Raw genomic sequence first — 17,210 nt, forward strand, 5'->3', positions numbered from 1 at the left:
TTGGACATACAACCTAGAGGAGACTCTCTAGGACCCTCTCCTGTGAAAGGTCGGAGCCAAGAGATCTTCTGAGGTCTCTTCCAATGTGGGCTATTCTGTGATGTATTCACAGGTGTTTGCAGCAGACATGAAAATTAAGGCAGCAGAATTACAAGTTCTGGAGACCTGATTATTACACTTAATCCAGGATATTTTAGCTCACATAATTAGTTGAGAGAAGGTAGGATGAAATAGGTAGAGTTGATATTTATTATGTTGAAAATCTTAATTATTTAGTCTTTTTATTTACCATTTTATTCTAAAGTAGTTAGTTATTTCTCATTTCTATGCAATAGAGTTTGCATTCTGAATCTTCCTATTTCTACCGCTCTCTCAACGAATTTAATAACTGTATTTAGTTAAAATATAACTGTTCATTATTCTGCTAAACTTCTCAGTAGGATTTATGGATTATGTGCACAGAATTATTTTTTAAAAGTTCATGAAATGTACATTTAGCATGTGCCTGGTGCTATATAGTATTTATAATCCTTCATTTGCTGACTAAGATTTAGGAATTACTACTGCTGCAGAAAAGAATGCATTTTGGAAAATTACACCTCACAATCTGCATGGTGACAATTAAATGAAATTGCATATTTCCAACCTTGAACTAGAGACTTGATATATAATTAAGAAGCAAGTAAGATTTTAAATGGGGACATCCACTCATAAATTGGTTTTTATATTGGGATTCAGTGGAATAGGAATTTCATTCCATGTCATCAGGGGCGTTAACTTTGAAGTAGTGTAATGTGATCAGCTTCATATTTTTCCCAGAAACAGGCCTATTCATTCCACAATTTGTAGAAGATTTCCCATGATTTAGGAGTAATCCAGGTTGTTGATATGAATTTTTTTCCTGCAGCAATCTGTTTGGATTTCTGTCACTTTGAAAAGCCTCATAGCAGATTTTTGTCCGTTCTCAGAGGTGGGAGGTAGAATCTCATTCAGTTTTGTGTCCTTGTTTTATGTGTGGTACTTTTTCCTAATATTCAAGATAATATAATTAAAATACTTTTGTGTCCATTTTACCTACAGCTAGTCTGACACTGACGAGTGTCTCTCCTCTATGGTTGTTTTTCACTGGACAGCTCCTTTTTGGAGTTGGACAAGATCATCAAGTCCAACCATCAGCCCAACAGCACCATGTCCACTATACTGTGTCCCCAAGTGCCAAGTCTGCACTTTTTTTTTTTTTTCTTAAATGCCTCCAGGGACCATGATTTCTGTAGCCTCCCTGGGCAGCCTCTTCCAATGCCTGACCACTCTCTCAGGAAAGAAATTTTTTCTCATGTCCAACCTAAAACCTCTCCTGGCACAAATTGAGGCCATTTCCTGTTTTCCTATTACTAGTCACTTGTGAGAAGAGACTGTTTTAGAAGAAGAGGTTAAAGGAAACGTAAAGGAAAATATATTTCAAAAGGACTATAGTTACATTAATTTTCTTAGTACTTGAGGTATGTAACGGCTAGAATATAAAAAGGATTTGTCTTTTGGGGATCTAAGGATTAAAAAGTGTATTTTAGGAATACATTGTTTTCATTTTGTGAATTCTCTTAGGTGTTAATCAAATTCTCTCTTAGGTATTTCAAAAAGACGAAGAGTAGCAGACGAACGGGAGCTGCGTGTTCCTCTTGAGTACGGGTAGGTGATGTGTATGTGCATGCCTGATACTCCTTAGAGGAAGGTAATGCTTCCAAAAGTCACTTAGGAAGGAAACAACAGCTTGAAATTGTTTGAGGCTGAATAACAAGGGAAGGGCTTCAGCAATACAGATTTCTAACTATCTATTTTAAAACGCCAGCATATTTTGTGTGACAGTTTTTGTGCATTGAATTTGCTGTTTTGCAATCATGACCTGTTTCTTAGCAGTTTTGCCACTGGAAATTAATTGTGATGGTTAGATCTGAGCCAGTGCAGACTCCAAATAACTCCCTGAAATACAGTTCTAAGCTGTTTAAAATCTGGTGCTGTGTAAGTAGCCTGATAGCAATAAATCCATGAATAGCCCGAGTTTGGACAGTCTCCATAATACTCAACTCTGTGTTTGCCTATTTGATTTAGAATGCTCTTGTATTACTTTTTTGGTATGTGCCTTTTTACTGTCATGTAAAAATCTTCAATTGATGTTGATTGATGTGTTTTAAAAAGTGTATTTTTGTATGCAACTATTTCATATTACTCTAGCTGGCAAAGGGAAACCCGAATAAGAAACTTTGGTGGCCGCCTTCAAGGAGAAGTAGCATATTTTGCACCTTGTGGAAAGAAGCTGAGACAGTATCCTGAAGTAGTAAAGGTACATTCCTGTTTCTGACTTCTGTGTTCTAATGCTACTGAGCATGCTTGCAATTAAAATTACCATTTTTCCCCCTTCAATAAAGATACTTAGTTCAAAATATCCTGTGATATGAGGTGTAATGTATCTCAGCCTGTTACTGTAAATGCATATCCCTTGATAGAATATGCAAAGCATTACACTCACCAAGTTAGCTGTACATCAAAGCTAGGTTGTAATTATTTACAAGCTGAAGTGGAAAAATATGTGATTTTTTCAGTATCTCAGCAGAAATGGAATAATGGATATCTCAAGGGACAATTTCAGCTTCAGTGCAAAAATAGGAGTGGGTGACTTCTATGAAGCCAGAGATGGACCGCAGGTATCCACTTTTTAAAAAGTAAAGTCTTTGATCCAAGGAGCATTAACTTAAATTTAGGTGAAATAATTTTTGCTACAGTCTGAAGCATTGATGGTTTTTAGCTAATTCTTTCTAAACATGGTGTGTATTTCTTAATAGTAGCAATACTGAGATGCTAAGAGCTTGATCCTGGGCTGTGTTGAAAACTGCTCCCTTCAGTGATTTTATCAGGAGGCTGCAGGAGTTCAACAAGCCTTACTGGCAATGGATTTGTCTCATACCAAAGAACTCTGAGCTCATACTTTCTGGCCAGATATTTCTGAATAAAGCTTCATTTTTCCTTTACTGTATAAACATAATAGTGATTTATGTGTATGTGTTAAATCACACTTTTCATATAGTTGTGTGCATAAGACATAAAAAAATATATGTTTAAATAGAAGTGTTTCCTGTATCGAGAATACTGTCAGCACTTCCTGCAGTGTGAGGTTTTTATGGGAAGGAATGCTGAGTTTATGGCATTTGTGCTTTACAGTGAGAACTCTTAGACTTTGTGTAGATGAACCACACAAGGATAAGTGAAGTTAGAATTTTAAGGAGAGTAATGCTGCATTTGTGCCACGTGGTGTTACTGAATTTTGGTCACGTTCTCATTGCTTCAGGATGTGCACAAAAGTTTTTGGACTTAGGTCAGTGAATGCGTTTAATGTTTTTAAAAGATAAGTGTTCTGAGCATGGTACTGTGGTGCCGTGGACAGACATCGCGCTCTCAGCAGCCTGGAATTCGGGATCCGGTTAAGCCTTAGGTCCTTGGGATACCTTGTAGAAATGTGTAACTTGAACATACTATAACTGAAAGCAATAAAGACAGAGTTCATGGGAAGCAGCTACTTGTAGGATATGCATCCTGATTCCTGGCTTGCAGGGTAAAACCTTGCTAAACCTTCTTCGTGTTTGGCCTTCATAAGAGTATTACAGGTTCATGTAGTTGTGAATTTCCTTACGTAACTGAATTGAAGGAATTGTAAGGATTTGAAATAATTCCGTACATGGTGAACATTGCTCAGTATGAGGAGGTCTGCTCTTATTTTACCCTCTTAACTGTTTTGTGTCTGTTGCTCATACTCATTAGTCTTACTCCTTCTCTAGTCTATCTCTTTCTTCTCCTTTTAGTTCATGAGATGTTTGCAGATTTTGTCCTTTTGTACTGTAAACTTCAGAATTGAAGGCATTGGGAAGGGCAGGTTTCTGTTCACAGCACTGGCAATATGCATATTATTAAGTTGATGTACACCTCAATGCAGTTTCCACTTGTATAATTTGTGGTAGGCTTCTTTGGGTTTTGTTTAGACAAAGGAGATGTTTTCTTGCCCAATAATACTGAGGACTGCTCTTCCAGGTGTGCTAAAAAGTATTTGCATTTTATGTATGAGATTGAAAGAAAAGATTATAATGTAAAAAGTAGAGTTACACTCAGACTGATGATACGGACTTAGTAAAACAGATTGATACCGATCCTTCATGAAGAGAATTTGCACCCTTTTATCCAACTTCAAAACAGTAGGTGGTAATCATGTCATCGTGGGTGTCTGGAGGTAATTCCGGGAATTGTATTTCTGCTTTTTTGGTTTTTAGTTTTGATTATTTTGTTTAGCCTTTCATGGTTCTCTTTCGTGGTTATATATTTATGTCATCTTCCTGTAATGTTTTCTTTGCAATGTGAAAATCCACAGAATATCAGATTGTACATTCTTTTAACAGAAATGTATTTTGGGTCAGATTTTTAAAAGATACCTGAGCACAAAATATGGATGGGTCAATTCACATCTGCTTAAACCTTAATGGATCTGTTCTGGACTATTTTTGTCTTGTCCTCTCAAACTTCTGGAAACCTGTGGCATCCACTTGTCCTTTGGCAGGACATTGAACAGTATTCTCCCCAGTCCTTGAAACTTAATGAACCTTCTAAAGGCTCCATGTGATGGCCTCTAGTTTCTTTCTTTGGAGGCATTAGGAAAATGTGATGTACATCCGTGGTCTCTGACACTGATGGTCTTGTGGATCTCTATTTTTAATGCATATTTGTTTGTGTTATTAACCATAACGAATAAAAATACAGAGCAAGAGCCATCTCCATGGCAGGGTCTAAGGTACCTTTTGAACTATGGCTGCTTCTCCTTTTGTCTGAATTTTATTTTGCCTGATTTTTCTTTTCCTTCCTCCTGGCACTTGCAGTTTGTGGAATAAAATTTCCTAGGTCAAAGGTTGGTGTAGGTGCTAAGTCCAACGTTAAAGCTAGCTTTCATCGCTCAACGGACTGAACCTGGGATAGATTTTAAGTTGGATATAAGACAGTGAAGTGAAAGTCTATGCCTAAGTAGTATTCTGAAAGCCAGAAAACGAATTAACTTCTTGTTAAAGTGGTAGAGGTGTCTGTTGTGGATGAAAGTCTTCAGTGATGCATTGTTTACACAGTGATACAGTCATGATTCTGAACAGCTTGCTTTTAAGAACACAGTGAATAACAAAGCTCTTTGGAATGTCTGTAAACTAAGTGGAGTTCTATTCTTGGGATGGTCTTGACTGGGAGTGACTCGTTCTTAAAAAGGTATCTGTGGATACTGATAGCTTCCTTGGAACCTGAACTTTAGTTTCGTTAGTAAAATGCCATTTTTCTTTTGTCAATTCTTGTATTAAACGTTTAGTTCTGAAGAATGACCAGAAAGAATTAAAATATAAATTGTCAGAATAAGCAAATAAAAAGATAGTTTATGGTACAGCAGATTTGATGTCAGTATTGATGTACATATAAATGTGAAAACTTCGGTAATGCAAATGTAAATTTTTCTGAACAAATACTGAAAGTGTTTTTTAAGTTACCAACTTTCATCCTTGCTTTAGCAGACACTTTCAGAATCTTTTACAAACCTTTTAAAAAGCAAATTACAGAGTAGTTCTGAAGGATACTTCACTTAGAATTTTTTTTTCCACCCTGCATTTTTCAAAAACTTGGGAAAATGGCAAAAGACGTAAGAAGTTTGAAATGCTTACATTCAGTCAAATAGGATCAGATGGACCATGTTCCTATTCTGCTCAGGAGATGCAATAAGCTGCTCTGCTTTTCATCAGTTAATGTAAAGTCATTTCTGTGTGAAGGCCAACTTGGATGTTTGTATTGGAAAATATTTCAGTGTTTGTTTTTGAGATTCTATCAAAAAATAGTGGTGGTAGTGAAGGGGTTGAGTGTATTACTGGACACTTGGTTTAGTTAGAGACCATAGGTAACGTTTTAGTTCAGGTAGGTGTATTGTTTAAAGTTACAAACTTGTGATTTCTTCAAGCTGACACAGAAATTAATTTTCGTGTGGTGGATGAAGGGAGAACTAAATTGTACTAAATAAAACTTCAGGATTAGAATGAGTCTGTGTTTTTCAACTCAGATGTTGAAATCTGCACCATCCCAGAAGGCAGCATTTGAAAATATGCTACTGCATTTGCTGCTTCTGTATGTCAGTGTCTGTAAACATTGAGTTGGAAGACAGTGACTCGTAGCTTGACACATTTTCATTCATGTTGCACGGTGGATGATGTGAAAGCAGAGTAGTTATTTTTAAGTTTATGTAATAAGGAAGAATTTATTTTGCCTTTTAAGAACAGTTGAGCAATAAGTAATTTGGTCAGAAATTATTATATTATATACCTGGTTAGGTGTGATGATTGTATGTCATCATTGAATAGTGTTCAAAATCTTGCATGGTGGTATAATTCACAGAAGTTTGGAGCGATAAACTCTCAACATGCAGCTTCTGGGCATCATCAGAGTGTCATAGTACCTCACAGCTCTTGTATATTTTACACGTACAACTTATTTAGAAAAATCCCTCTGGCTGTTCATGTTCTCAAGTGTCTTAGATTTGTTTTTCCTTTTTTAAAAATCATGTTTGTAATACCTGTGAAATGTGTCCATTAAAAGGGTATGCAGTGGTGTCTTCTGAAGGAAGAGGAAGTCATTCCCCGTATCAGAGCTATGGAAGGGCGTAGAGGACGACCACCAAATCCAGACAGACAGCACTCTAGAGAGGAGTCAAGAATGAGGCGACGCAAAGGCCGGCCGCCCAACGTTGGTAGCACTGAATTTCTAGACAGCACTGACGCAAAGCTGCTGAGAAAGCTCCAGGCTCAAGGTAAGAAGCACATTTCATGAACAGGGGCTGTTTTTTCTAACGAGGAGTGATGTGTTTCATTGGGATGCTAATGTGCAACATTTTATTTTGGAGATTTGGGACATGCTGCTTTTGAAGGCTTTGGCTTCTTCAAGATCAGTAATTATGTCTGTGATTCAAAGGGTGAAGCGTGTGTAAGATCTTACTCGGTAGTTACTTCACTTAGATGTATAGAATCTTAAAGGCAGGCATGCAGTAATCTTGGTTACACTGGTGTATTTTTCAATTTGGCAAAAATTATCAGGTCTTTGTTTTCTTCTGTGTCAGCTCAAACAACAGTGGAGCTAGAAACTGAAAACTGAAGTTAGCACATCTGGGAAGCTTTTGGCTGTTTTTGGCTTGATTTGGAAGCGCTTAAATGTTGCTCAATACAGCACATAGTAGTTGAATGGAAATATGGGCAGTTTGACTTGTCCCTGTGGTTTGCAGCTTTGGTGTTTCTTTCCCATCTGTCCTATAAGTTCTCTGTAACATAAATTAAAATTTCCAACTGCTGGTTCTGTTTCAGTTAAGGTGTAACTTCTTTTTCTGTATGGTTTCCCCTTCTTGTGATGTACCAATTTACAGTGCCCTTGCTATCTACAGTGTTATCCTATTTATACATGGATTTGTCCATACGTCTGCCAGTGTTTTGGTCATCGCCCTCGAAGCTGGCAGTATTTTGGAGAATGCTGTCAAATTGGTCCTGGACCTCAATACTTCACAAAGCAAGCTGAATTCAACCTCCATAAAGTCCTCCTTACAGTTGTCTTACATCAGTGTGTGTCCATGCACAGTTCATCCACATTTCATAACTATTCTCATGAAGAGTGGCTGGCTGTAGGTAGCCACAGTAAAGAGAAGTGTGACCCACATAAAGTATGCTCTTACTGCATTGCTGAGAAAGGAATAGATAATGGCTTGAGGTGACTGACAAGGAAAAGAGTAATTTGAGCCAAATGTTTTCTGCTTTAAAAGAAAAGAAGAAATTAGGCAGCATTATTGGCTTGATGCTATCACCTAATACATGACTTTTCCCTGCAAAAATAGTGTTTTCTTATACGTAGATGATCTCTGTGTTGATTTCTGCTGTTGATGTAGTTACTAATACATCAGACATCATTAAAAGCAGTTGACTGTTAAATGTTGTCAAGACAAATGTGTGCAGAACAAACCCACTGCTTTCTCTATTTTTACCTCACCCAAAGGTCTGCAATATGAGCTGTGTCTTTATTGTTTTTATGAGCTTAATATTTTCTTGTTGTAACAGAAATAGCTAGGCAAGCAGCACAAATAAAGCTACTGAGAAAACTCCAGAAGCAGGAACAAGCTCGAGCTGCAAAAGAAGCAAAAAAACAGCAAGGTGAGTGTAACTTGTTGAAGCTTTTGTATGCTAGCAGACTGTTTTGAAAAGTAGTGATGAAAAGTTTGCTGTCTCTTGTCATGGTCTGCTGATAGTTATTTTTTTGTTTCCTTCTGTTTGTTAGCTATTATGGCAGCTGAAGAAAAGCGAAAGCAGAAGGAGCAGATAAAGATAATGAAGCAGCAGGTAAACTCCATGGGATTGTCAACTTGTAAATAATGTTTTGAAGAAGGGGTATTTTGATTATTCAGTAAATAACCTACAAACTGAATGTAAATCTGGTTTTAAGGAGTGCACAGTGTATTTTACTTAAAATTCTAAACTTTTTTTTATGTTGTCAAGACGTAACAATTTTGTCTGTGTTATTTTTAAGCCACCAAACATATAGAATGGCTGGCCAGTATCAGTAATAAGAATAACAAAAGTTTTAACAACGGATTTCAATAAATGAGTAAAAATGTCTGCATGGTGAAAATCTGAAAATTCGATCTGTTCAGTATGAAACTTACTGCCAAGTACAGAAACTGAATACTTTGTCTGGTAGTAGTCAAAGGCCAATTTTTTTAGCTTTCAGTGAAAAGGCAATTTTTTTTTGATTCAGTGTCATCATTGCTTTAGGTTGTTACCCTCTTAGAGCATCAGAGAAACAAATATAAAGAACCTTCTAAAAGTAGGAAAAGCTGACTTGGATAGTCCAATTGAAGCTGTACTCCTGTGCAATTAGTGTGTATGCATAGTACAGATACATTTCTTTATTTCTAAAAAAGAATGAAAACACTTAAATGGTATTTAGACATTCTTTTATGTTCAGTGTTCTTATTCATATTATAGTAGCATTTATAGAGGCTTAAATTGAAGGGAGATACAGAGATTGAAAGATGAGTATTTTACTGTTTAAACCAATACCTTTTATTTGTGACAGAAACCTTTTCTGAAGTTTCCATGAAATTCTATAAATATTTGTTAAAAAAGCTCCCACCCAACCCAGAAACTATGACAACTTGAAAGTTAAAGCAGCTGTGCATAACTGAGGTTCCTTCAGGACTATACCAAACATCATCTAATCTTCTAACAAAGAATTCTAAACATATATTGTGATGTGGGAACAGTAAGAACAATGGGCTTTGAGACTCAGGAACCATGGGATATATGTACAGACTTGATAATTATTTTAAATGGAAAAGTAAAATTACATTCTCACTATTGTTTGTTTTTTTTTTTTAAGAAGTAACTTTCTTTGCCTTGTAGGAAAAAATTAAGCGAATCCAGCAAATCAGAATGGAGAAAGAACTTCGAGCTCAGCAAATTTTAGAGGTAAAAATAATGAATCTGATACAATTTCTGTGTTGCCTTCTTAAAGGATGTTGTGTTTTAGTAGTTATACCTGCAGCTAGAGCTGTTTTCAGTTACATACCAATCAACCTGGAGTACCAAAGGCTGGTTCAAAAACTTGTTTTAAAATATTTTTCTTAAAAAACTTGTATATTAACCGTGACTTAAGTCTTGCAAATGTTCACTTGAATTCCTGACTTCCTGTTGTTAGTCTTGTATTTGTTAAAGTTAACATCATTGCCATTTCTGTGCTAGAAAACAAGTCTGCAGCAGTAGGATGTTAAAGCTCTGCTCTGTGTGAAGTGCAATAGAATTAAGGCCTTAAGTTTATACATCTGCCAGAGCACACTGGTGTGCCTGTACTCCTAGTGAGCTAGCAAAGTCTCCATTCAGGGGAAATCAATGGTAATCTTTCTGCCTTTTATGTTGTATTGTTTCTGTATATACTTACCCTCTTGGATATAGTAGCCAGGTGAAACCAGTTTGAGTGGGATTTGTAATTCTGGCTTGATTTTTAGCAAGTAAATAAATTAAGACTTGACTGATTGTGAAAGCTGCATTGGGGAAGAAATCTGTTGCAACGTAAATACTATGTGATGATGTTTGAACTTTTAAAGGCATGTAACTTTATTTCTAGTCAGATTGTTTTCAAGTTGTGATGGTGTTGTTGTGTGACCTGTTTTGCATGCACAGGCAAAAAAGAAAAAGAAGGAAGAAGCAGCAAATGCCAAATTATTGGAGGCCGAAAAACGAATAAAGGTTGGTTTAGAGAAGCTCCAAATCAAGAACTGTGTTATTGTGCACAATCATAGAATAATAGAATTTTTCTGTTTGGAAAAGACCTCTAAGATCAAGTTGACCTAACACCACCATGGCCATTAAACCATGTCCCAAAGTGCCATGTCCACATGTTTCTTTAACACCATCAGGGATGGTGGTGACTCCACCACCTTGCTGGACAGCCTGTTCCAATGCCTGACCACTACTGCAGGAAAGAAGTTGTTCCTAATCTCCAACCTAAACCTCTCCTGGCAGAATTTCAGATCATTTTTTCTTGTTCTGTCACCTGATACTAGGGAGAAAAGACTCAACCCCCACCTCCCTGCAACCCCTTTTCAGGAAGTTGTAGAGAACAGTGAGGTCTTCCCTCAACCTCCTCTTCTTCAGAGTACAAACAAGTGCGGTTAACTGCTGGCTCATGTTCAGCTGTCTGTCAACCAGCACCTCCAGGTTCTTTTCTGCTGGTTTCAGCTACTGCCCCAAGCTTGTAGTGTTGCCTGATGTGGTTGTGACCCAAGAGCAGGACCCAGAACTTGGCCTCATTAAACCTCATAAAAGTGACCTTGGCCCATCAACCCAGCTTGTCCAGGTCCCTCTGCAGAGCCTTCCTACCCTCCAGCAGATCAACACTCCAGCCCAATTTACTGTCGTCTGCAAATATGCTGAGGGTGCACTCAATTCTCTCATCAAGATCTTTGATAAATATGTTAAACAAGACTGGCCCCAATACTGAACCCTGGGGAATACCACTGGTGACCTGCCACCAACTGAATTTAGCTCCATTCCCCACCACTGTCTGGGCCTAGCTATCCAGCCACTGTTTGATCCAGCAGAGTGTACACCTGTCTAGGCTATGCAGTTTCTCCAGGAGGATGTTGTGGAAGATGGTGTCAAATGCTTAGTGAAGGCCAAATAAACAATGTCCACAGTCTTTCCCCTTATCCACTAAGCAATTCACCTTGTCACAGAAGGAGATCAGATTTGTCAAGCCCTTCATGAACCCATGCTGACTGGACCTGAACACATAGTTGCCCTGTACCTGCTGTATGTTGCCCTGCACGTGCTATACGCACTTAAGATGACTTGCTTCACAACCTTACCTGCCACTGAGGTCGGACTGGCAGGCCTATAGTTCCCCATATCCTCCTTCTGGCCCTCGTTGTAGTCATATTTGCTGGTTTCCAGTCCACTAGGACCTTCCTAGTTAGCCAGGATTGCTGATGTAAATGATGGAATGTGGCTTGGTCAGCACTTCCACTAGCTCCTCAGCACCCTTGAGCATTTGCCATCCAGCCTCAGAGACTCGTGTTTGTCTTAAGTGGTACAGAAGGTCATTGACCATCTTCTCTTGGATTGTGGGGGCTTCATTCTGCTCCTCATTCCTATTTTCCAGCTCAGGGGGCTGGGTATCCAGCAAACGACTGGTCTTGCTACTAAAGACTAAGGGTAGTTAGTCTTCAGTCCTCAGCCTTCTCCTCATCCTTGACCACTGTTTTCTTCTCTGCATCCAACAGAGGACGGAAATTCTCCTTAGTCCTCCTTTTGGTGCTAATATATTTATCGAAGGATTTTAACAGCTTGATGCTGGATTGATTTCCAGTTGGTCTTTAGCTCTTCTACTTTCCTCTTTGCATAGTCTCATGACAATCTTTCAGTCCTCCCCAGTGTCTTGTCCCTTCTTGCAGTTCCCAAAGGCTCTCTTTTTCTCCCTAAGCAGCAACCAACTCTTTCGGTTCAGCCCGGCCTCTTCTTCCGCAGTAACTCAGCTTTCATGGCCTGTTCCTGTGCCGTGGAATGTGTGGTGATGTAAAAAAGCAGGGAATTTGGAAGAATATTCATTGCTGATGGAACTGTGGGTACAGCATATGAACAACACAGCCCATGCTTACGTAAAGACATGAAACACACACAGAACTTTGTGTATAATATGATACACACATTTACACATGCACACCTGAGATAGAGACAGTAAATTTTTTCTGTGCCATTACTATGAGTTTTGCTTGCACTTGGTTTGCATAACTCAAAATGCTTGTGAAAGGAACATTGTTCACTGTATTCTTGGTAGCACACTGCATCAAAAATAAAGTAGCCTCAACAGGTACAGCCTTTTCTAGCCTGTGTGCATGCAAGAGTACAGAACTCTTAGGAGGGTTGGGAAAGACAGTTATGGATGTACTTTTGTCACTGCTTTGGCAGTCTGGGCATATTTTAACATGCATGTCCCAGCTCAGCAGAGTGGCTGTCAGGTGTACTCTGTACCATGTGTGCTGCCTGCTTACTTTTTTGAGGGGCAGAGAAGGGTTTAATTCACGTGTGCTGGGTTAGTGTGTTAAAAATACACATCTTAACTGGGTAAGTAAATTTTGATGCATATTTTAAATAAATATTTGCTCTTTTGTTTAAGGAAAAAGAGATGCGAAGGCAGCAGGCTGTTCTTCTGAAACACCAGGTTGGTAGATGTGCAGTTGACCAGACAGGCAGAATGCAAGTTGTGAACTACTTAAGCTGTATGGTGGGGTGGTGGGGAGGAAAATCATCTAAACAGACCCTTTAAAAATATCTGGGTTTGATTCCTGTGCAAATTTTCTTTCACTTAATGATTTATAGCTTTGCTCTGGTGTTGGGGTCTTTTGGGGGATTATAAAGTGGTTTTATGACTTTGTGATTTCTGTTTCATAATGTTGTGCCAACTCTTTCTACCAGGAGTTGGAGAGGCATAGACTAGATATGGTATGGGTATGTTTATTTTTGTACATCTAACACCGCATTGTGATTTGGTTGTGATATGGTTGTCATAGCAATGCATAAAATGTAGCACTGGCTGCTGTCATATTACATACTGCTGCATGGCTTTACAGCACAGTGCATTGCATACATCTGCTTGTCTTGTCTGTTAAGGAAAAAAACCCATGTCTTGAACATGTGTATAAATTGAACATGGCAATAAGTAAATGAGATTTTTTAAACTAGAAATCTGTGTTGCTGATGTCCTGATAGAAATTGGACTGCTGTTTAAAATCAGGGATGGATGAATGCAAAATTGACAGGTAGTAGTTTGATAATTTTCAGAAGCCTTTTTCCATTTACTGGAAATTAGTCCAGATATTTTCAAGACAATTTGAATCAGCCTGTTTCAGAACTAGAGATGATGTCTTACCTAAGTTTGTAAGGTCCTGAGGAAGTTAGCTTTCAGTCAGTGGTGAATACATAAGAGGTAAACAGTGAAACGTTCAGCTGCTACTCTAGCTTTGCTCAATTGGATGATAAAATTCCTTTAGCCTTTACTGGGGCCAAGATTTGCTCTTCAGTTTTTAAGACAGAAAACACATCCTTAGTGCTCTAGAATACAGCTCCTTAATGATGTGATGTTGCTGACATGATCTGCTCTGAGGGAGAGGCATCAGTAAATATAGGTGGTGTTGCATGTGCATATGCAGCACCACTAGCTCAACTGAAACTGCCTTGGAGCTGAGAAAATTCATGATGCTAATTTGTGACTTGGTTACAAAAACGTTAATACTTTCAGAGTTTGAAAATGACCTGTTAAAATTTCTACTGAATTGGCTATTGAAGAAGTAAATTGCAAGTTCCATAATAGCAGATGTAAGGTAACTGACCTGTTCCAGCCAACCATTATGCTTTTTGTTCTGCCAGCTTATGAAGGAGCATCACAACTGACCATAAGTAAACCTGTATGCTTCTTTTTTACACTGTCTCCATGTTCATTGCTTTACCTTTTTGCTTTTGATTGTTCTTGTATTTGCTTTCTAAACCTGAACTAAAACATGCACAGACTTGGCCATCCTTGTCCTATATTTAGTATTTACTGTGACTTGTCTATTAATGCTATAAATTTGTTACTCAGCTTTTTTACCTATTTGAAAATGTGGGTGAGTTTTATTCTAATCTTACCTGCTTCAATAGGAACGAGAAAGGAGAAGACAACATATGATGCTTATGAAAGCCATGGAAGCACGTAAAAAAGCAGAAGTGAGTATTAATCTCTGAAAGTGTGAAGTTCTCCTGGTTTCATTCTGCAGTGATCTGTAGAAGAGCAGTGTCTTTGTATGTGTAGTTTCATTTATAGAATGGCAGGACAAGAAGCAGCAGTCACAAATTGAAATACAGGAAATTCTGTTTAAACTTAAGAGATTTTTCTATTTTTTTTTTTAAACTTTGAGACTTATGGTTAAATGCGGGCATACATTAACATGATAGGTTGTGGAACTGCAATCTGCTGTAGTTGATACTGCCTGCCTGGGGGGGAACAATGTCAGGGACAGGACAAACACTGGTGGGGACTTAGATGATCTCAGGAGGGCCCTTCCATGCTTACTGAATGTAAGTGAAAAGTCACTAACTGCATAGTCATTTGAGAGTCCCTAGTATTTCCTGGAAAGGATGTTTTATTTTCTCTTCTTCATGTTGCTCATGTGTATAAGAATAATGAAGACTTGATCATCCTGACTTGAGATTTTCCTCAATATTTACCCCACACAGGGGTAGAAATACATCTCTTATTCCAGTCCTGGCTTCCTAGAACTTGCAGATTTTGATTCTAGATTTGGACCATGGTGAAGCAAAGAAAATAGGATTTATTATACCTTAATAATTTTATTTTTTCTCCTTCAGTAGAAAGTACTGGGTGTGCTACAGAAAAATAGATGCTCCATTTCTTGTTTTACTAAATTCTGAACCAGAAATTCTGAACCAAGAGATAGAGAAGCCTGAATGTATATAGGTCATTTTGTGTACAATCACTGTACTTTGTCCATCTCTGAATCTAGTTGTTTAACTTTTTTTTTTTTTAACACAGTGACATTAAGCTGGTAACAAAAAAATAGTTAATTTCACTTTCTGAAATTTCAGGCTTCTTTGGATGCTGATCATGTAGCTATTTTCTTCTGGTTTGTTACTGAAAACAAGACTGTTTCCAAAAGAGCTGTGCTCTTTCCTTGTGATGAGGGCCACAAGGGGGGGTTGTGCAGGAAATTCAAACTGGTAGTCTGGCACATCCTAACTCAAAATCCATCAAAATATTCTTATGGAGTCAGCTTATCAGGCTTTTAACTAGTTGAATTTTACTCTTAGCCGTAGCATTGCATGAAAGACTGAAGTTGCCCTGAGCTGAAGATAATGTAAAAGTGGTTTTGTAGTAGAACTTGTTCTTACAAGCAGTGGAGAGGTCTCAGTTTTGCTAGAGGGTTACAGCGGGAGCTTACCTTTCCGAAATGTTAGTCCAAACACGCTTGTTGTTCATTTCCATGTGGCCAGGAAAGAAACAAGTCAATCTTAATTTGCTCACAGTTCTATGGGTTTTTTCTATTTCTGGAGTTTCCCCTTTCCCTTTACTTGAATGCAGGTTCCTTAATTGCTGTGGTACTTAGTGAGATTACATAAATAATGCTTTTCAAATTCTGAGGTTGTTCCACTGTAATACCTGAGTTTTATTTTCTGGCCTTTTGAATTTTACATAAGGAAAAAGAGCGATTGAAGCAGGAGAAACGTGATGAGAAAAGATTAAACAAAGAACGGAAACTGGAACAGCGAAGATTGGAATTGGAAATGGCCAAGGAGCTAAAGAAGCCTAATGAAGATATGTGCTTAGCAGACCAGAAGGTAACCCTAGCAGTATGAACTTACAGAAACATGAGGCAGGAAAGTATTTTGTTGTTGTGGCATGGTAACTTTTCTTCTTGCAGCTACTTGCAAAGCATTCGAATTTTAGTCCAAATAATTAGCCTAAATAATTAGATAAGCATTTGAGATATCTATATATATAGATAGATAGATATAGAGATATACAGATATATAAATAAATAAATAAATATTAATAAAAAAACCCCAAGTTACTACAGACATTAAAGTAGCATACATTTAGTTAATGAAAAGCACTTTGTGTAAAAGTGGCCTGCTTCCCAAAAAGCACTTCTGTGATTGCTTAAAAGAAAAAAAAAAAAATCAATTGCTCTGATTTATTTTTACAGCAGGAATATGCATCATGTCTCAGTACACAGGCACTAAATAAAGCTTTTCTCAGATGTGCATCTACTCTAAGCTGTTACTAAAACAACCATGCTCTCCCACTCTTCAGTGTTAGGTTTTGCCCATCAGGACTTGACATACTTCAGGTTCAAGCCCTTTCTTCCCAGAGAATTTCTCTCCCTATGTCCTCCAAATATTTTTCACCACCATTTAAAGTTTGGCTCAGAATAGAGTCTGAGAGCATCTTCTGCCCAAAAAATAAGTAATTGTTAATATCTCCCCTCCTAAAATATGTGAAAAGGTAAATGTGCTTCAGCTTGAAATTGAATTTCCTGTGTGGGATGTGCAGGGGCAGTTTCTCTGTAGCCTTCACCTTCTGGCATTTGTCACACTAGGTTGTATGGACCTACTAGCCCATTTCCCTAGCTAGTGTTTTCTTTTGAGATATGCTACTGATTCTGCCATTGTTGTTCTTTACTTTTCAGCCTTTGCCAGAGTTGCCTCGCATCCCAGGCCTCGTTTTGGATGGAAGCACGTTTTCAGATTGTCTCATGGTAGTGCAGTTCCTGCGCAACTTTGGTAAAGTTCTTGGCTTTGACGTGAATGTGGATGTCCCTTCCCTGAGCGTTCTTCAAGAGGGCTTGCTAAACGTAGGGGACAGCATGGGAGAAGTACAAGACTTACTTGTAAAGCTTGTCTCTGCAGCTGTTTGTGATCCAGGACTTGTTACAGGATACAAGGTAAAAAAAGGGAAAAAATCTGTAGTAAACATGCTACTTTTGTCAATGATGCGTCTTTGACACCTCTTTGATTTGGCTTTCTGTTCTCTTTCCCAATTCTTCTCTTTGCTGTCACCGATCTAATGTT

General features: G+C 38.1%; 1 protein-coding gene across 1 annotated transcript in view; it reads left to right on the plus strand.

The window, feature by feature from the left end:
* The window catches only part of BAZ2B (bromodomain adjacent to zinc finger domain 2B), an 86,879-nt gene that overhangs the window by 45,130 nt on the left and 24,539 nt on the right, over positions 1 to 17,210 (plus strand). The window contains exons 9-21 of the mRNA XM_054381379.1: positions 1,626 to 1,686; positions 2,230 to 2,338; positions 2,598 to 2,699; positions 6,652 to 6,862; positions 8,151 to 8,243; positions 8,368 to 8,429; positions 9,492 to 9,557; positions 10,269 to 10,334; positions 12,763 to 12,807; positions 13,062 to 13,088; positions 14,283 to 14,348; positions 15,837 to 15,977; positions 16,829 to 17,083. Of these exons, the coding sequence (XP_054237354.1) occupies positions 1,626 to 1,686; positions 2,230 to 2,338; positions 2,598 to 2,699; positions 6,652 to 6,862; positions 8,151 to 8,243; positions 8,368 to 8,429; positions 9,492 to 9,557; positions 10,269 to 10,334; positions 12,763 to 12,807; positions 13,062 to 13,088; positions 14,283 to 14,348; positions 15,837 to 15,977; positions 16,829 to 17,083 (1,304 nt within the window). The remainder of the gene's footprint in view (positions 1 to 1,625; positions 1,687 to 2,229; positions 2,339 to 2,597; positions 2,700 to 6,651; positions 6,863 to 8,150; positions 8,244 to 8,367; positions 8,430 to 9,491; positions 9,558 to 10,268; positions 10,335 to 12,762; positions 12,808 to 13,061; positions 13,089 to 14,282; positions 14,349 to 15,836; positions 15,978 to 16,828; positions 17,084 to 17,210) is intronic.

This window comes from Indicator indicator, chromosome 5 (assembly GCF_027791375.1).
Source record: "Indicator indicator isolate 239-I01 chromosome 5, UM_Iind_1.1, whole genome shotgun sequence".
NCBI classification, from domain to species: Eukaryota; Metazoa; Chordata; class Aves; order Piciformes; family Indicatoridae; genus Indicator; species Indicator indicator.